This window comes from Gamsiella multidivaricata, assembly GCF_025024155.1.
Source record: "Gamsiella multidivaricata strain RSA 2152 chromosome Unknown BC939scaffold_47, whole genome shotgun sequence".
Lineage (NCBI taxonomy): Eukaryota > Fungi > Mortierellomycota > Mortierellomycetes > Mortierellales > Mortierellaceae > Gamsiella > Gamsiella multidivaricata.
The window spans coordinates 256,794-275,491 of record NW_026251755.1 but is presented as its reverse complement, the minus strand read 5'-3'; the positions used below and the strand labels follow the sequence as shown (position 1 = coordinate 275,491).

The window sequence follows — 18,698 nt, the reverse complement described above, 5'->3', positions numbered from 1 at the left end:
TCTGTCCTAGCTCTAGTTTTCCTATTTCATTCATAGAGTGCTCCTCCGTCCTCCTCTCGTCCCCTCCCTCCTTCCTCGTCCATTTTTTTCACGCCGCTAGCCCCTTGGGAAAGGTGTGCAGCTTTGAGATATGTTCCATCGAAAGTATTCCTAGATGTGACTCCAGCCTGTTGATCCTCTGCACAAAAGACGGTACTAACGTGAACAGCTTGTCTGGACCCTTGAATCCGCGTAACTTGAGATTTGTCTTCCATCCACCCACCTCTGCTATCCCCACAATGATCTCTGTCCATAGCGAGTCGAACTCAACAATGAAATCACTCAGATCAGAGGTCCCTCTGGACCCATCCCAGGGTGAGTAGACCGTGATTGTCAGGACCGACAGGGTCGATCTAGAGCACCGCAAGATCAGCCGCAGGTCGTTGAGGGCGCTTGCGCTTATGTACGTGCTTGCGATTTCGAGACGGTTGAGGATCGAGCCCGAATTCTGCAGGGCTTTGCCCAAGGTCGACAGGCACTTGATCGATTCCTCATTAATCCGTAGCCTCGTTAGCCGGGGACCATGCACCTTCAGGAGCAAACTGAGAGTCTCGGCGGACACGGACGTAGACATGAGCTCTAGTGTCGCAGAGGCTTCATCCTGTAGGTTCTTCGCGAACAATTGGTTCCGGTTGCTGTAAAGACTAAGGATTGTCAGGGCGCTGGAGCTGCTCATCGAGACAGTTTCCTTCACGACCATCAGTATCCGCTGAAAATCTGAAACGGCACACTGTATCGTCAGCCTGTGGAGGGTCGGGTTCTTGCTGATAATGTCCTCTAGCAGTTTGGCGTTGATTTCTGCTTGTGAGAGAAGCCGTAGATGTAGATTCCGGAGTCCCTGTGCAGCAACCAGTAGTTGGCTGGATGGATTCGTTAACAACAAATCCATCCATACCGGATTTCGTCTTCTGAACCGTACAAGCAGACCATTGTTGACACCTCCGTCCAAAGCGAGCTGTTCCAGAGGACAGAATCCCGTCGTGGTCTTCATGATAGATGTATATGCGTCCTCAGCGTTCGTGCACCCGAGATGGAGGTCTGTTAATCGAGGACATTGGCGGAGAAGTCCGATCACCCTGGCGCCTTCCTTCTTCCAGTCGACGTGCTCAAAGATCTTCAGCGTGCGAAGGTTGTTCGTCCTTGCAGGGATGCCGACGCTAGAGAAAAAACCCCTGTAATCGTTCAAGATAAACGAGTGTAGTTTTGAGCCCATCATAATTTCCCAAAGCGGATCGGATCTCTTCTTGCGGCTGAGAAAATCCGAGGCTGCATTGGGCGCGACGCAGGTGAGGTTCAGGCTTGCGATATTCGAGTTGTAAACGGCCTGCTGTAGCGCCTTAAGATCGTTCACGGAAACCTCCCACTTGAGCACGACGGCGAACTCGAGGACAATCTTGGCCCGCTCCATTACCTTATAGAACTGGCATGCGATCACACTGGACGACAAAGAGATCTTCACGCGACCGAGACGCTCCTCAAAGGTCCCGCAGTTGACCTGAACCAGCTCGGACAGATCCCTAATTGCCATGGCATTGTGTGCTTCTCGAAAATGGTCTACACACACCCATTGAACGCGACGCTCTCCTGTTACCATCCGATGCAGGTTCCCCAGGGCCTCCCCAGTGCCGTCGCTCTTCAAATACTGGCGCAATCGTCCTAGATCTACACTCTCGGCTGATGGCAGGTCCTCCACAGAATATTGACGGTGCGGCTCGCTCCTTGTACTAGAATCCGAAAACTCTCCCCTGCTTGACAAATGCTCCAAGTGTTCGATCGCCTGCGTGATCCTTGCCCCAGAGCTGTGATCATCGTTGTTATCCCAGCGCGGTGCCAATGCTGGGACCGTGAATCCTGCAGCGGAAATGCCGTACTTCAGCATGTGCAACAAACTGAGCACATACGAACCATACTCTCTAAAGAACTCAGCGGGCTTATCGATATCGTATCCTGCATGCTTGGCCATATGGATATGGTGCGGGATATTGGTCGTGCTGCTGTTCTTGCTCTGTGTCGGTTTCGTGTGCTCACCGCACTCGCACAAAAAGTAGAGCCGAAACTGATTGTGCACTAAATTCGTGGGATCTCCATGTGAGCCATCGTCGTCTTTGGGCAGGATGATGAACAGTCGGGGGACGGGACATTCGTACAGGTCATAGCTTTGGTTCAAGATATCCTGCGCGCGACTCTGGATGATGGCTAGCCGTTCAAGTGTCTGTTGCTGCATGTCTTTCATGGCCTGTTGTGTGTCAAGTAAGATCTGCTGCATGTCGAGCATGGTTTGCTGCATTCTGAACATCTTCTTCTTCAGTTTATGGTCCTTGGACATCATTTCCAGGAGCATTAGGAAGTGGTCTTGAAAGTCATTCCTCAGCGCATTGGCTTGCGCGGTCTCGCCGCCCTGGATGCATTGCATGAAAGACTCGTAGATATGGACCGAGGATCTGATCTGACTGTTAACATCGCCAGAGACCCTAGGTTCCAGAATAACGAGCTTTCGTTTGACTACTTCTTCCTCGGTACTCCTACGTTGAGGTGCAATCTCTTTGGAGAAATAAGTCGGAGGAATCTCGCAAGGGGAGCGCGCTTTGAGGATCTCGATGGTCGAGCCCGCCCGGTGCTCTATCCGAAGAGGGAGTATGCTATCACGTTCAAGGTAATATATTAGGGTCCATTGTGTTCTTGAAATGTTCAGCAGATGAGGTAATCGGCATTATTGTTATTATTATTGCCACACCTCTTGCCTGCGGAATCAGTCATATAATTTACTATCCGCTTTCCACGTCTAAAACTGGTTGCGCTTGGGGCCTTATTCTTGATATCGTCCAACAAAACATATGCTCTGCCTTGTGTGAGCACATTCCCTGGGACAACGGGTGCCTCAAAAAGGTCGGCACCGGACAAGAACTGCTGTCGCTCGATGCTGTGGGCCATTGGACGTTTATTTCTCTTTTCTTGGCAAACGAAGCTTGAAGTCGAGGGAAGGGACGGTTGGAGAGTGAGGGAGCGGAGGATAGAGGGCAAAGAGGGGGACAAGGATCATTTGACTGTGTTATTTTTTTATTCTATTTTTTTTTATACCGCACCTTCGCCAAGAGCATCCATGCTACTATCATCATCGAAACCCTCGCCACTCCGTCTGTCAATGTCAGCGTGTGTTTGTTGCGATGAAGTTTGCTCTGATGAATACTGCAGCACAACATACTCATTTTAACAGCAGCCTGTGTAACAACGATTCAGATGAGCACCAATTGATTGGCCTATGCTGTCCAATTTTTTTTGCATAATGAGATTGATGCACCACGTTTGGCGTAAGATAAACAAAAAAAAGGGTTGCAACAACAAAGCAACACAAAACGGCCCTAGTTTTTTTAATGGCTAGTCATCGCTCGCCCCATCCACCACACACACACACACACACACCATCTTTACCATGTCTTAAATTGTAATTTCTTTTTTTTAAATGAAAGCAACGAGTGAATAATTACTTTCAGTCTCGTACCATGAGGGATAGCGTGGATTTGTAGTCATTAGGGCAACTCAGGAGCTGCCGTTTCGAGCACCCCAATGATTATTCGTGTATTCGTGTATTCGTGCTGTGTAATGCCGAGTAGCACAGCCAAGGATTATAATAGTATAAAAAAGCAGATACAGAGATGACAAAAAATCACCATTCCTAAAGGCAGCGCTACTTTTATCTCATAGGCTAGGTCTGGTATACTTATCGACTTGATCCTGGTTGCTACGTATTTCTGCTCCATCCGCCTTTCGATCGCTACAAAGTGTGAGGATTTGAAAGAGAGTTTATTCCCTTGCAGTGTTGCCATCATGATATGTCAGCGCACTGCTCTGTACCTCCTTACCGGCGCTGATTCTGAGTAAGCCCTTGATATGTTGAACTGTGATGGTTGAGCTAATATCTAGTTTAGTTGTTTTGCCCGTGAGTGTCTCGATGAAAATGATCATCGCGTATGCCATGCGCAGTATGGGAGTATGCAGAAGGCAGCAAAGATGAGAGAACAAACAAAAAAAAAGGCAGCGCATCCATTAACATTGCCCGCGTGAGTGGCATGAGGTCACGCAAGTACCTTCCTCTGTTGGGTGGCCTAGGTCTTCTTTGCCTCGAGGGACGTGCTAACGATTTTGATGGAAATCCAGGTGTTGCTTGACATCCAGGCTCTTTAGATGAGATGTCCTTTAACGTTGGTAAAAGGCCGCCGTACCTTACATGAATGGGTGGCCAAGAATGCGACGATGCATAGTGTGATCCTGGAACTTCTTGACTATGCCTCTATGGGCCTTGGCATTGTCCTGCTGGGAAATAAATTTCGTCCGATCCATGCTATATTAATCCCAACAAGCGCGAACACATTCGTGAACGACATCCAAGTACACCACTATGTCAATTGACTTCCCCAATAGGTGTCGCCTACACCGTGATATATTAACTATAAAAAGTGAGTAAATGTTTCCTGATTTCTCATATCTCTACCCTAATACTTCTCATAGGCTAGCGCTGCCATCATGAAAGTTTACCAAGTAGGTATATACCTTCCGGAGAGCTAAGCATTCTAGTTTGCTATTATGTTGCACAATATTGCTGAAGCTACAAATGAAAAAAGCGTGTCATGTCGTCTACTCACTTCCCGGCTCTCCATTTTCGTATCCCATAATTGTATTACTTCAGTACCACATAAATGTTCTTAATGTCCTATGTACTCTCTATTGTGGAGCTTTAGAGCTTGGACCTCTCGTGGCAGGGTATCAGTTAGGATCCGGCACAAGGAAGCGGGAAATTTGTCCTATTCGACCTGCATTCGTTCCTGTAGTTCATTCATACCTCAGGGGACTTACTGTATTTGGTCAGTTCTTTCTTATGGTGTTCCCAGAGGCGTTCTATTGGATTTCAGTCTGGAGAGTTGGTGGGCCAAAAGAGAAAGCCGTATTTTTCGTTACTAAGAAATCTTTTAGCCGCTCTCAAGGTATGTCGGAAATCATTATCTGGCTCTAAGATCGTATCCTGAGATCCGACCGTGTACTGCTCTTGATTCAATGGATCACACTCCTCTAGAATCTCGATATGCAGCTCAGCACCCATTGTTCCTTGCACTTGATAGATAAATCCTAGCCGTCAAATATCATGCAATCTCATATGAAAGGGTCGTCTTCTCTGCACTTGAATAACTCATTGATGAGCCTGTCCTGGTCCCTGAGCTTCTCTTTGTTCGACTGAGAAATGAGTATAAGCCTGGCGCACATACCGGATTTTAGATTGTCGATGATAAAGCCCTGAACATCAGGATTCAGCTTTATCATTTAATGGATGACCAAGTGCTAGTGAGGCATCCCGTTGAGATAATTAGGAAGACTGTCAGCGTTGAGAAGGAGAAGATGCGGACAATTTCTATTTTGATGGGAGGGCCGGAGAGCAAGGGCGTAACTTTTTTTACACTTTGTGCTTAATTGCAGCTTGGTAATACAAAATATTTACTCACATTCCGGCTGCGCCGGAGTACACAAGAGGCAATCGCTCTCAAAAAAGATCATTGGTCTCATGATCTTTTGGGGCCAAAGTGCACGGTACAGGGGATGAGAAGTCGGAGAATGTGAACTTCTGGGGCTACTGCCCTCACCTCGGCGCAAAGATGTAAATGTCCAACAATGCGTGTCAGGGCCGGATGGGAGTTAAAGAAGAGTTAGAGAAAAAAAACTAGGAGGAGGAAGACAAATGTAGGCGGAGAAGGATACAAAAGAGAGGAGGTTAAGAGGGGTTCAATAAAGGGCAGCAAGGAGAGGAAAGGAGAGTCGAACTTCCAAACTAAAATTTAAAGTCTACATGTGAAAAACTTATAAGCGACGGGTGCATTAAGGCTTTTTAATTCTATTTTTCATTATTTTCTTCTTCATTGCAGCACAAAGCGCAAAGCGACGTCTCTAAAAAAAAAGCAACCATCAGAAATATGTAGCATGCTGGACCAGCCAGCTTGTCCATGCTGATGCTGCTCCCCTGAACCTCGGCTTCATTCTTTGTTCTGTTTAGAGCGCAGCGCTCTTCTGAACCTGCTTTGGAACGTCCTTGGCCCTGCTCTTGATCCATGGCTTGATTCCATTATTGACGCCGGTCACGGGGCCGGTGATGCTCTTGTGGAAATCAGTAATAGTGAAGTTGAAAGTCTTGCCAGGGTTTTTGGATCGATCCAGCGAATAGTCCCACTTGACTTCATCCGCAATCATTTTCTCGTACGCGTTGATTCTGGGCTCGAGTACATTGGAGTTGAAGACACCGTTGACGATACTGAGAAGGATCTGCTCGAAGCGCGCATTGATATCTTTGTTCTTGTAGATGAGCTTGGTAATCAATGGGTGGTCCTTGCCACTCCTTGCCAACCTGCGGGCAGCGAACTTCTTGTACGTGGTCAGCACATCGTTAAGATTGCCGTCGCTGAAGGTAGAATCGAAATCCGTGGGGAGGAACAGCCACCTGGCCTCAGTTGGGTTAAAGTACATGAAGTAGTTGTTGCCCTTCCACCAGTAAGCGTCCCAGGAACCGGCGAGATACTCCATCGCCATGGCGCGCAGGAAACCATCCAGATTCAAGCGCGAGTTCCAGAACTTGATGCCGCCCGACATCGTGGGGTCATACTCTTGGAGATCCTTAAAGAACGTGATCAACTGGGCCATAGGTTCAGCTTTCGTGTTGGCTCCCAAAATCTTGTTCGTGTAGATTTCTTCATTGTAATCCGCGGTCATGGGTCCGGCATACTGCAAAGTCGCCTCCTGGCCGAGGACATGCGAGCCCATCTGATAGAGCGAACCCAGCTCCAATGGATTGCTGCTGCCTTGGTGCACGGTTCCTCGCAAGAATGGCGCTTCAATGTCCTCCACCATCAGGTGGAATCCGTAGGGCTTTCCATTCACGTAAACGCGGACCCATGCTCCTTGTGTAGTTTTGACGCCGACTGAATTCAAGACATCGATGTAAATCTTCTCGCGGATCATGGTAGGATCATAGACCTCAGACCGCAGCTTGATGATCGGGCGGTCAAAGAACGTCTCTCCCTTGTCATCGTCGAACTTGATCCTGAGCGACAGCTTCTTGAAACCTTTTGAGCCGTGGCCGGAGACCTTCACCTTGACCTCCTCGACGCTGTACACTGTGTCGGTACTGATGAAGCGGAAGCCCGTACGGATGGCCTTTCTGTCCTCCTGAGGATGGGCCACCATGTCTGCAAAAATAGCTGGGTCGGCTGTCAAATGAATTGTCGCAATCTGGGTATCGTCAAAGGCCTTCGAAGCCTTGGGTCGGACATCCTCAAAGACTTGAGGAATCGCTGGCAGGCTTGTTTGGGTCACTTGGCGCAGGAAGAACTCGTTGGCCGTACTCTTGGCCTTTTTGTTTTGGAAAACTCGCAGAAAAGACTCTCGTTGCAATACGGTGCCTTGCTCTGAAAGCTTGACATACCGGTAGCCGGATGATGCGGAGGCGCCCACGACGGTCGCGGACCACAATGGAAAGGTCGAAGGCGTGGTAGTGAGCGGTGTGGTTTTGCCATTGATCACGACACCAAACGAACCACCGTCAGTGTCAGGGAATCCCACAACATTGTAGGTAACTGAACGAAATTTGGATGAGTATTGGCAATGGGTCGTATGTGTTTGGGTTCGCATAAAAAATGAACGAGCTCTTCATACTTACCATCTGCTAGGGCGCTGGATGCTAGGACCAGAAGGCCAGAGATAAGGTAGGAGCGCATTAAGAAAGGTTGGTACTAGTGTGGTCGTGTGGTCGTGTGGTAGTGTGATGGTGAGAAGAGTTGCGGATGGTGCAGCTTTATATTGTCTCCATGCGGCTCTGAACGATCCGAAAGGGCGGAGAAAACAGGGAGTCCAGCCCTACCAAGGAATGGCGATTCTATTCCGAGAGTACGGAGCCCTCTCCAGAAGAGCCTACAACAGGAGAGCACTTGGCAAAAGAGAACACTTGGATACAAACAAAAAGAGCACACTGTGCTCTGTGCTCCGCCTTTTATGAACACCTTTACCAGGCATTTTCCACATTGAATCCACATTGAATCCACATTGAATCCACATTGAATCTGGGCTTCAGCTTGTGAGCCCACACGAGATCAACGCACCGCAGATGAACTACACATGCATTAGGAACAAAGTACGCGCCATGTGTAGATCCATCATCCAGGGATTCGTGTCTTAATATAGGGCCCATGCCAATCGTGCCCCTAAATATTTTTGGAACCGAATGCTTTCCTGGCTGGGTTTAGAATTGTGATCCGCGATTGGCTGGAAACGGCTAAATGAATCCATGCCTAAAGTATCTTTCTGCTCGCTCTTCATGATATCCATAATCATCAACCCAGGAGCTTCAGACGCGTTGTATCCATCGACATGTTTCTCATGGCTTGTCTACTCCGAAATATATACATCCCCATTGTCATAGGAGTCATCTTCTTGAGTGCTCCCATCCAGTCGTCAACCGTTAAACCAGAGTTCTCCAGCTCGTCCGACCCTTCGCCTTCATCCTTTGCCTCTGCAATATAGTTCGCGCGCCAGGCTTGCAGCCCGGTACGCTATACCAATGGTTAAACTCTTTTTCCACATGGTCAATAAAATAGACCCTAGAATGCTGCGAAAATAGTGATCCAACATCCTTGAGGGTCAATGGCTTTATTATTCTGTGTTGAAGGCAGCCATGTTTTTTACAACGACTCATATTTTCTCGATTGGTCCAAGTTCGCAGTGATATGGCGGCGTCTTGAATATTTGACGGCTGCCGTTCCTTGCCGTGGTACCGTAAATTGAGTACGTTTGATTGTCGAAGGTTTTGATGTAAGCGAGGAGATTCCTCCTGCCCTCGTGAGTTGAAATTTCTAAATAAATGTTTCAGGGACTGATCCTCATCGCTCGAACAAGCTCTCGAACAAGCTCTCAAACAGATAGGCATTGAAGTTGCCGTGGCGGTCATGGTATGTCGCCCTACGGATTTTATTGAGCACGTTCCACAGTTCCTTATCCTGCACCGATTGAATATGCCCTTTCGAAGATACGCCTTCCCCATCCCCGGCCAACTGTACACGTCGTCCTTGACAACTTTGCCTGCCAGCCTGTGCGCGTCCTTGTCATAATATACCACAAATGCCGCAAAAATGACCAACAATGGTTTTCGGCCGAGTTGGGATTCCGTTATTATTGGAGGACATGACAGGCTCTATGATTTTTTTATCTCGTTCCTGGATCCTTTCTTGCTTGGGCCGACCGCTTCTAGGGCTCTCCTTACGATTGAGGGCACCTGTATTGGCGAACTTGATTGCTTCTTTGCGCACTTTTTCTCCGGCATGAATCAACGCAGATAATTGCAGAGTGGGACGGTCGCTACGGGTCTTCAACAATCCCTTGGACTGCTTCGGAAGCCTGGTAGAGTACGGTGAAAGGGTGAGCTAGGATGCAGTACTCGTTGCGCGTAGTGCATTTTTTGTCTCGCTTGGTGCCAGTATCAGCGGACGCTCAGGTCGCTTGTTATAGCTGTGAGCTCCAGTGAGATTGGGTGCCTTGTAAGTGGGAATCCTGGTTGGAAACCATGTGTATCGAGCAGAAGACTTGACAATCCTAGGTCTAGCTACTCTGTAGAAATTGGGCGAAGCATTCTTGACATCATAATCAGAATAAGCCTGCAGACAACGCCCTCCCAAGATAAGTGCCATGCCATTAAGATTTTTCTCTGGCTGTTTCTTTCTTTGGAAAACTGCCCGTATCGCAACAGCAGGGTATCCCTTCCTCCAAAAATTTTAAACGCTTCACTGTTTTGTTCCCTGTTTTTGCGACTGCAATAAACTAATAGGTCGGACCACCTGTTGCGATGCTCAGAGTGTTGCTCAGTTTAACGCCGCATTTATTCATCTTGCTATTAGGCAACATCGGCTATCAATCATCCCTAATGACTCGCCCTCACTCGAACCTGCAGATTCCTGATCCCTCAACCCTTACAGAGGTACAAATAAGAATGTCAGAGCTCCTCAGGATAGCTCCACCATGCTCCCGTACAGAATTTGGTGCAGAACTTCCAGTCAGCTTCACAATGCATTATGAGTATCAAGAATGAACAACAAAATATGGCCATAGTTTTACTGGTCCCGACGGAGGAAGGAACACTAGACTCCAGTTCAGAACAAAGGTCTTGTCTCTGCAAACTATGGCAGTACCTATGACTGCATGGAGCTTGCTTGCATTCATAGTCTGCACACATGGTTGCTTGCGTCCATGGCTATCGATATGTTGTGAAGACAGCTTGTCAGTAATTACTGCAGAGATCATGATGTCCTCCATTACACAGAACATCAGGCACGCACGGTGCAGGGAAATGACATAGTGCTTAATCTGACGCGCCAATCAGTGTCCATGGGCTCTTGTCGTCTACTCTTGTGCCTGAAAATGGTTCATGAGGAACCAGGGTGTGATGAAGAATGTCCTTTTGTGATTTAGTGAGTTGGTGGGTGCAGAGGGCGAAGGTTTTTACAGAGTCTGCTCTGGCTACGTGGTTACACAAACACTCATTCAAAACAAAAACAAAAAGAGCACCTCCAGTCTATTAGAAAACGAGATGGGGAATCCACTGTTTCCATCTCTTTTCCCTTACCTTTGTCCGTCGTATCTTTTTATCAACTTCCTCCTCCTCCGGCGCCTCCACGTCTGCATCCTTTACCATCCCCCTCTCTCCGCATATTCTCTTACTGCACCCCCTCGCACCGGCATGCCGACTTCACGCCAGCTTGCTGCACTCCCTAATCCCCTCAAAAAACCAACTTTCCAGCGCTATGACTACCAGACGTTCCAGGTCAACTCCAAGACATTCGAAATACGCGCAGTTGCTGGAAACGCCGCGACGAGGGGAAGGTCTTTCGTCATGTGGAGCGACATCAAGGATGTCATTCCGAACGCCTCTTGTCTCCACTGCGGGAGACGTATAGTCAGCTTCATGATTGACGACAACGGCAACAGGTAGGTGGATAAGACGAATCGGTACATATATTTTACCCTCAAAAATGCACACACGTTTTCTAGCCGCTGTTAACCGTTGTCCGATAATTCATGCCAGGCTACAGCCCCTCCGTATCGAATATCAAGAGAACACTGTCATCCAGGTCATTGAAAACCGTTTCTCCACTCTCTCTTTCGCCTCAAGCTCATCGCTATCACATTCACGCGCCATCTCTTCGTTCAACGACGACCAGCGATCCGTCTCTATATATTCCAATAGTTCTTATGGTGACCCGTACGCCTTCTCCCAGCCAGAGGTCATGGGACAAATTCCCTCTGTCCAGCGACTAGGTGATCATTACGAAGGATATAGCTCCCCTACACAATTGGAAACCACTGGACAGATTTCCGCTGTTCAACGGAAAGCAGAGCACCGTTTTTCTCTGATGCCAGTGGAGTATCTGTCCGCCGAAGGCAAAATTCAGCTGCGGACGGCCCTCATCCTTTACGAATCCTTTGTTTGGTCCACTTGCGACGGTGAAACTCGACAGGCCGACATTTCCCGAAATTACTTTGACGAACAATTTTCCAAACTGGAAGCAGAGATGTCCAATCATCAAGAACTGCAGCGGCAGATGCGGGAGCTACAGCAGTCCATGTTTGGAATACAGCAGGAAGTCATGGAGAGGCTGGCAGTAATTCAGAACAAAGTGCATACAATTCTTTTCAACGACTATGACACGCGCACCACACCTCGATTGTTCATCGTCCTGCCCAAGGAGGGTCTCGAGTGGAAGGCCGACGATCTATCTCAGGAAGATTTCCGACTCTATTTCTTATGTGAGTGCGGGGGCCACACCCAATCGAGCCAAGGCAGCAATATCCCGCATCATATCCATACGGCAAAGCATGGCGGATACGATATTGAGAGTCCTCTACAATTCTTTCAGCAATACGGCTCCCATATCTTGAGTCTTCTGCAAATGCTCAAGTACGGCACCTCGGCTAATGGATTCACCGTCCAAGCCTTGGTACCCGCAAACATCGCAAGGCAATCCAACAAGAACAGCATGGTCAACGACACCCCACTGCGCATGCTAGAGCCCAGCATCAACAGTGCCATCGAGTACCTAATGTACCTACCATCCACTTCACAACAATCAGCACCTACAAGACGAATAGCACTACGCAGCAAATGTGACAGGTTGGGTACATTAGAAGGCGTGGATTTGGGGAAACTGGAGTCGTATCTCAAACACAAGGACCCTCACAAGGATCCTCACAAGGCACTAGGAAATCTATACAGGATCGTGACGAGCGATGGGCACTTCAGATGGGTCTGCTTGGATCACTACAGGGAGGTAATCGGCATCACTGCCATCCAGGAGCTGAAAGAGAGTGTCGCCATCCACCAGGGTACTTTCCGAGAATCTCTTTCTCGCGTTGTAGTCGAGCTGTCCACCAACACGGCGGCGTCTCAGTTCTACAAATTTATGGAGCACGCCAGGTTTATTCAGGAGCTCAAGATCCGCTTCAAGTGGGATGTGTCTACAAACGACCTAAAAGCCCTTCAGAACGCCATCCAAAAATCTACCATCATAAGATTGGAACTGGCATGCACTTCAACGAGCGGTGCGTCGACTGATATTCTGCGTCGAAACAAGAGGGCGGACCCACTCTGGCAGATGATCGCGAACTCAAAGCTCCAGGAATTTATTCTGAGCGACTTTACAGGATTCTTCTCTCGTGCCAGTATATCCATCAAGAAATGCAACCTCCGGACCTTCAAGACGACAGATCGGGTGGAATGGAAAAAAGAAAGTGCCAGGGTGTTGGCATTTATCGAAGCGTGTCCTCACTTGAAAGACTTACGTATTGGTTGCACTGAGCTAGACGCTCCGTATGCTGCCATCAAGGGCATCAACTACGATTCTTGCACTCTGGAACATCTCACACTGGAGTCTGGTATTTCGGATGCCCTTCTAGCGCACTTTGACGGCGGTCTACCCGCGGCCATGGACCTCGTCATTTCGAACATGAATAGTTCCCTTCTGCAGGAAACGCGAGTCCTCCAGGCGCTTCACCTTCGTGCGAGCCATCTTCAACTGAAAGCTAAGATGAATCCTCAGCTCATCAGAGGAATCATATCTAGAAACCCAGAGTTGACTAAATTGGTGCTCAATTGCGAAGTCGAGGCCTTTTTGCGGACACACATCACCGTCAAGGAGGCACTCGTCGATCACGATTCTCACAAGCTACGGACACTCAAGCTGTATTCGAAGGGCAACAGGCTTTCGATACAAGACCTGCACGACGAGAACTCTGTGGAGCTGGAGCTGATGTCCTTGAACGTACCTCCCGATGCCTTGGACCTAGTGATGAGGGTTTACGGCAACCGACTGACAAAACTTAGACTGGACGGTGACAATCTAAGGCGACTCTTCGACTTGGCGTTCTCGGGGGGAGCCATGAAACTGAAGCACGTCGAAATCACGGGCTCCTCCCTTACCGTCGACATGCTGTACGATTTGCGGCTGATTCTGCGGCGGTCCGGGACAACTCTGAAGCACTTTACGATCATGGTGGACAAGTTGTGGCAGGCGACAGAGCAGAAAAGCGAGCTGGCGAGCTTTATAGCGGACTTTGGTCCGCTATGGACCAGGGTCACCTTGACGATGAATGTTGCGAGGTCATGGCTGAAGGAAATTGAGCAGCGTGGATTTGTTGTGCCCGAGGAGATCGTGGATAGGATCCCAGCAAATGACGGCGGTATGCTGCATGCGTTCGACGTGAACGAAGTTAAAATCTATTAAATTACATAACGGTCCCATTGTCGGCAAAAAAAAAGGTGGGTTAACAGGGTGAGATAAGACGAATAGAGCGGTGAACGGTAAGGGTGACATTCAAAGGGCTGATTGGAGCGAACGCGACAAGCTACCTTTGTCCCCAAAATGTTTGCACAGAAACATATACGAAAATTCGCTCCTGTAGATGAAGGTGGGTAAAATGAGGATGGGAGGAAGCTACGCAAAATGTTTGTGCAGGGATATACGCTCCTGAAGGTGGAGGTGGGGGAAGGGTCAGGGTGGAGCCTTGGTTCCGAGGAATAAAATTCTGGGCATCCTTCAGGGCGCAGCAAAAACGCGTCATTTGTGTTGTCAATTGGTGGCTGAGCTCCAGCACTTTTTTTTTTTTTTGCTTCTTCACTCCTTGCCATTCCTTCATTGTCAAAGACGACATTCCTTCTTCTCCCTTCCACTCTTTCGCTATTTTCGTCCACGTTTCCGCCTGAAAACCAGCGTGCATGCTCAGTCGAACAGTCGCTCGGCTGTCTCTTCCAATCCACCGCCTAACACGATCTCTCTCCTCTTCTACCATGGCATATTCTGCGTCACCCGCCACCAGTTCTCTGCAGGACCAAGCTGCTGCTGCTACTGCCACCGCAGCTGTCCCAGCTAGCCCAGCTTTCAATACCATCCTCGAGACCGTTGACTCCGCAACCATCTCCTACCCTTCCTCAGACCTCGAAGACCCCACCCCAGACATCTCTCAGCCCCACACACGCCACGTCCTCGAACAGGCTGCAAAAATCCTTAGAGATGGCCAAGTCGTAGGTATGCCCACTGAGACCGTCTACGGCCTCGCTTCCAACGCCCTCGACTCTGCCGCCGCACAGCGCATTTTCAAGGCGAAGAACCGGCCGCAGGACAATCCTTTGATCGTCCATGTCTCATCCCTAAAGATGCTTCGATCCATGCTCAAGGACAACGAGATTCCAGCCGTCTACTCGGATCTGATTCGCACCTACTGGCCAGGACCCTTGACTCTACTATTCCCTCGATCGAACTTGATCCCGAATGAAATCACATGTGGGCAGGCCACGGTCGCGGTCCGGTTTCCGTCCCACCCAATCACTCGTGCGTTGATCACAGCCTGCGATCGTCCCCTGGCAGCACCCTCAGCCAACTCTTCAGGAAAGCCTTCGCCCACTTTGGCCTCGCATGTGATGGACGATCTCAAGGGCAAAATACCCATGGTCATTGACGGTGGTCAGTGCAGCTTTGGAATCGAGTCGACGGTTGTGGATGGATTGAGGGTTCCTCCGGCAATCTTGAGACCCGGCGGTGTAACATTTGAGCAAATTCGTCAGGTCAAGGGCATGGAACAGATTCAAGTCTATCAGAAACATTTTACAGATGCGGCTATGGAACAGGCACCTACAACGCCAGGAATGAAGTATAGGCATTATTCACCCGAGGCAGAGGTCGTCCTTGTGGAGTATATCAAGCCCGAGGAAGCAGCGAGTGGAGCAGGATCAGGATCAGAGTCGGGATCAGGGTCTAGCACGGGACAGTACGCCCTTATTATGAAGGAGATCGAAAGACTGAAGCAAGAGGGCAAGAAGCGTTTCGGTATTCTCCGCACCTCGTTCACTTCGGCTCCACCAAGTACTATCAGTAAAAGCGGCAACGGCGAGAGTTCACCAGCTCAGAGTAGCACCTCTTTGGACGACAGTGTAATCGAGTTTCCGTTGGGTCAAGGATCCAGGCCAGATGATGTTGCCCGTGAACTCTTCAGAGGACTCCGTTTCCTGGATGGACAACACGTCGACTGTATCTTTGTTGAGGGCATCAGCGAAGTAGAAGAAGGCCTTGCAGTCATGAACCGGCTGCGCAAGGCTGCATCTAGAACAATCTATTCAGGACCTACAGTATTCTTGTAATTTCTGTGATATAAAAAAAATCAAAAATTCAAAGTCGCTACTACTCCGATTTTATATATGAGGATGGTCTTTATTATGAATCTATGAATCTATGCTTCTATGGTTGATTTGTCTGCAAGGCTGCTAAATAAGTATCCAAAAATAAAATAAAAATGTCGTCTAGTCCATCGCTTTGAGCATCTCCTCCGTAGTCAAGAACTTCTCTCTTGGTTTGCCGACCTTGGCACCGAGCTCAAACTCTTTTTGTTCGATCTTCTTCCAGTCCTCATACGAGACGGTCTTATGGCCCTTTGAGCGAAGGAGCTCCAGCACAGGCTCGCCTCCTTCCTTTGAAGCCGACTCTTCACTGTTCAACATGGGCTGACCGCTCCTCCAGTCCGCGATGATAGTATCTCCAGTTTGGTAGGCATCCGCCATAGTCGATGCGATCACACCAATAGGGCCGCGCTTCAGCCAACCCGCGGCATATAGCCCAGGGACCTAACGGGGTACACATCATAGGAGTCGTACGATTAGAGATTCAAGCAGCAAACAAAAAGTCGTGGGATCAGTACCACACGAGCTCTTAGATATAGACCCTTACCATATTCCGGTCCGCATCCATCACTTTGCCGTCCATGTTTGGTACAATACCCCTGCGCTCATCAAAAGGGATACCCTGGATCCCCACGCTCTTGTAGCCGATACTCCTAAAGGCCAGTCCGCATTCCAAGGTTTCCTTCTGTCCTGTAGCGACAGCCTTTCGGCTGTGATCCTCGCCTTCCAGATGATTTATGCCTAACTCAATGGCCTTCAGCTGGTCATGCGTACTATCGCCCTGGAATCCAAGAGGACTGCGCAGGAACATGAGGGACCACGATTTAGGTTGATCGGGCTTTGATTCCTTAATTCCCTTTTCTAGAAGCCCCATCAGACGCTTCCGGGGGCGGTCCAGCGACTTGCCCGCACGCTCCATCTCAGAGGCCAATAGATCGGCGTCCATGTGGAAGGTCGTGTTGGGCAAATGAAGCATCTCCCTCAGCTCCTTGGCCGTGAAAGCAACCTATTTCGATATATATATATAACAAGCTGATCAACATACCGCAGATTTACACAGCAACGTTTAGATCGCGCCAAGCATATGTGTTCCTGCTCCCCTTACCTCCAATGGCCCACGACGGCCAATGACATGGACGTGCTTGACTCGACTCTTCTCCAGAATCCTGATCATCTTCTCTGTCAAATCCGTCTTCTTCAGCTCATCCAGCGGTGTCAAAAGAATCCTCGCCACATCCAGCGCAACATTGCCCTGTCCGATCACCACCGCGGTCTCAGCTAGGCTGAGATCAATCTCTAGATCCTGCTCACTCGGTAATCCGTTATAGAACCCCACGAACGATCGCGCAGCCATCACACCCTTCAAAGACTGCTCGTTGGGAATGCCCAACAGGCGGTCTTCGTGCGCACCATAGGCCAGGATGATAGCATCGTAATGTGGCCGCAGATCGGAAATTTCGAGATCCGCCTTCTTGGATCCAGGTGCGATAAAAGTCCCGACCGAGGTGTTGCCAATGAATGTAAAGTTGGGGTTCTGCGCGACCTCGTCGAAGGTATGCATCACGTTCTATTAAAATAAATATATAAATAAAACGACTGTTGTTAACAAGGCGAGCTGCGCACATCGAGATCGAACGGAATAACAAAGTGGTGCGGATTTCTTACTTTCACTTCAGGATGATCGGGCGCAACACCAAAGCGCACTAGACCGTGAGGGACAGGCAGTGCTTCAAACATATCAATTGACGCTTGAGAAACATTCTTCAAGATCCTGTGTGCAGTGTAGAACCCCCCTGGACCACTGCCGATGACAGCGACTCGAAGTGACCTCGATGCTCTAACAGTCTCTGTGGAGGAAGAAGCGCCATCGCTGGTATTGCTGCTCTCGGGAATGAATGAGCGCCATGAAGTGGAGAACGCACGAGCACTTTGGAGGGAATGAATGGGAGTGAAGACAGTGATCGAACGAGCAGGTGAGATCGGGTAACGCCGTCCTTGTGCCTGGCACTGTCGCTGGGTGAGCAATGAAAGGCGAATCATTCTCAGGTGTTGGTGAGAAGGTGGAGTGTGCTGATTCGATTGCAGAGAAGCGCAGCCAGGTACCGACCCAGAAATAATAATTCTTTTACGCCACCAATTGCATGTGGCGCAAACAATGCATTGTATTCATCCCTCCAATTTTATTGCTGTACGACCAGATCGCCTTTGATATTGCAATCGTCTCTTTTTTTTCTATAACAATTTGTCTCTCGAGTCGATTGACCCTGCGAATCTATCAGGCCTAACTAGCAATGATCTACTACAGTCGTCCTTTCCACCAATGTAGAGCCGATCCACAATCGCCAGTTGACAGGCATGCCGAGCTCCACCTGCTGCTGGCAACTTTGCAGCATTCGCTTGTCCACTCGTTCCTCGATCTCTTTCGCATCCAATACGTGTCATTATCTCCTAGAGGATCCAACGAAACCACTACTGGTCAGGGTAGCCCCCGTTTCGCCACAAAAACAAAAAAACAAAAAAAATTGGCAAACAAGTCAAAATTGATCGTTTATTATGGAGATATATACGATCTAGATCAATTTCAAATGTGTTACGGGAAATCGGGGTCGGGGTAAGATAGGGTAGGCTTGTAGAGGAAGGCAAGGGGGGGTAAGGTAAATGCAAGGGAGGGCAAGGTGGATAGGCGGGGGGTGTAAGGTAGCTAGATAGGCAGATAGGGATCGGAGTGGAGGGGAAAAGGAGGGCAAGTGGAATAGACTTCAGTAAAGTCGCAAAGGGTACCTACTAGATTTTTCTCTGGGTGTTCGGAGCCGCTTTATTATTCATGATATCCTTCGCGTTTATATACAGAAGTGGGCCCCGGATCGGCGCCGCGCTGACTAGTCCTCAAGTGTAGATGTAGATGGAGGGCGTG

The 18,698-nt window shown here is 49.0% G+C and overlaps 6 protein-coding genes across 6 annotated transcripts; 2 read left to right on the top strand and 4 right to left on the bottom strand.

The window, feature by feature from the left end:
• Nucleotides 1–88: 88 nt before the first annotated feature.
• Nucleotides 89–2,970, bottom strand: BC939DRAFT_504633 (uncharacterized protein; the record flags this gene model as incomplete). Its single annotated transcript, XM_051560552.1, has 2 exons — nucleotides 89–2,678; nucleotides 2,774–2,970. 2 exons carry the CDS (start codon nucleotides 2,968–2,970, stop codon nucleotides 89–91), a joined length of 2,787 nt encoding a protein of 928 aa, XP_051410631.1.
• Nucleotides 2,971–3,722: 752 nt separating this feature from the next.
• Nucleotides 3,723–4,015, bottom strand: BC939DRAFT_456506 (uncharacterized protein; the record flags this gene model as incomplete). The annotated part of the gene is made up of 1 exon (XM_051556339.1): nucleotides 3,723–4,015. A coding segment is annotated over one exon (175 nt), but the record flags the coding sequence as incomplete, so codon positions are not given.
• A 1,878-nt stretch (nucleotides 4,016–5,893) lies between these two features.
• Nucleotides 5,894–8,010, bottom strand: BC939DRAFT_456500 (coth protein-domain-containing protein). Its single transcript, XM_051556338.1, has 2 exons — nucleotides 7,733–8,010; nucleotides 5,894–7,649 (listed from the first exon to the last, which is right to left on the bottom strand). The coding sequence occupies exons 1-2, from the start codon at nucleotides 7,788–7,790 to the stop codon at nucleotides 6,073–6,075; spliced, it is 1,635 nt and encodes a 544-aa protein (XP_051410629.1). The 5' UTR covers nucleotides 7,791–8,010; the 3' UTR covers nucleotides 5,894–6,072.
• A 2,660-nt stretch (nucleotides 8,011–10,670) lies between these two features.
• On the top strand, nucleotides 10,671–14,181 carry BC939DRAFT_456497 (uncharacterized protein). The gene is made up of 2 exons (XM_051556337.1): nucleotides 10,671–11,046; nucleotides 11,144–14,181. Exons 1-2 carry the CDS (start codon nucleotides 10,799–10,801, stop codon nucleotides 13,836–13,838), a joined length of 2,943 nt encoding a protein of 980 aa, XP_051410628.1. The 5' UTR covers nucleotides 10,671–10,798; the 3' UTR covers nucleotides 13,839–14,181.
• A 50-nt stretch (nucleotides 14,182–14,231) lies between these two features.
• Nucleotides 14,232–15,781, top strand: BC939DRAFT_456494 (DHBP synthase RibB-like alpha/beta domain-containing protein). Its single transcript, XM_051556336.1, has one exon. It carries the CDS (start codon nucleotides 14,330–14,332, stop codon nucleotides 15,746–15,748), a length of 1,419 nt encoding a protein of 472 aa, XP_051410627.1. The 5' UTR covers nucleotides 14,232–14,329; the 3' UTR covers nucleotides 15,749–15,781.
• A 12-nt stretch (nucleotides 15,782–15,793) lies between these two features.
• Nucleotides 15,794–17,857, bottom strand: BC939DRAFT_456492 (ferredoxin reductase precursor). The gene is made up of 4 exons (XM_051556335.1): nucleotides 17,450–17,857; nucleotides 16,890–17,351; nucleotides 16,332–16,790; nucleotides 15,794–16,228 (listed from the first exon to the last, which is right to left on the bottom strand). The coding sequence occupies exons 1-4, from the start codon at nucleotides 17,822–17,824 to the stop codon at nucleotides 15,908–15,910; spliced, it is 1,617 nt and encodes a 538-aa protein (XP_051410626.1). The 5' UTR covers nucleotides 17,825–17,857; the 3' UTR covers nucleotides 15,794–15,907.
• Nucleotides 17,858–18,698: the final 841 nt, after the last annotated feature.

Coding starts and splice junctions, on each gene's coding strand:
- BC939DRAFT_456494 (XM_051556336.1), top strand. CDS start 14,330: ATGCTCAGTCGAACAGTCGCTCGGCTGTCTCTTCCAATCCACCGCCTA.
- BC939DRAFT_456492 (XM_051556335.1), bottom strand. CDS start 17,824: ATGATTCGCCTTTCATTGCTCACCCAGCGACAGTGCCAGGCACAAGGA. Junction 17,352..17,449: donor CCGATCATCCTGAAGTGAAA/GTAAGAAATCCG, acceptor TTATTTTAATAG/AACGTGATGCATACCTTCGA. Junction 16,229..16,331: donor TGGATGCGGACCGGAATATG/GTAAGGGTCTAT, acceptor GTACCCCGTTAG/GTCCCTGGGCTATATGCCGC.
- BC939DRAFT_456497 (XM_051556337.1), top strand. CDS start 10,799: ATGCCGACTTCACGCCAGCTTGCTGCACTCCCTAATCCCCTCAAAAAA. Junction 11,047..11,143: donor ATTGACGACAACGGCAACAG/GTAGGTGGATAA, acceptor AATTCATGCCAG/GCTACAGCCCCTCCGTATCG.
- BC939DRAFT_456500 (XM_051556338.1), bottom strand. CDS start 7,790: ATGCGCTCCTACCTTATCTCTGGCCTTCTGGTCCTAGCATCCAGCGCC. Junction 7,650..7,732: donor ATCCAGCGCCCTAGCAGATG/GTAAGTATGAAG, acceptor AATTTCGTTCAG/TTACCTACAATGTTGTGGGA.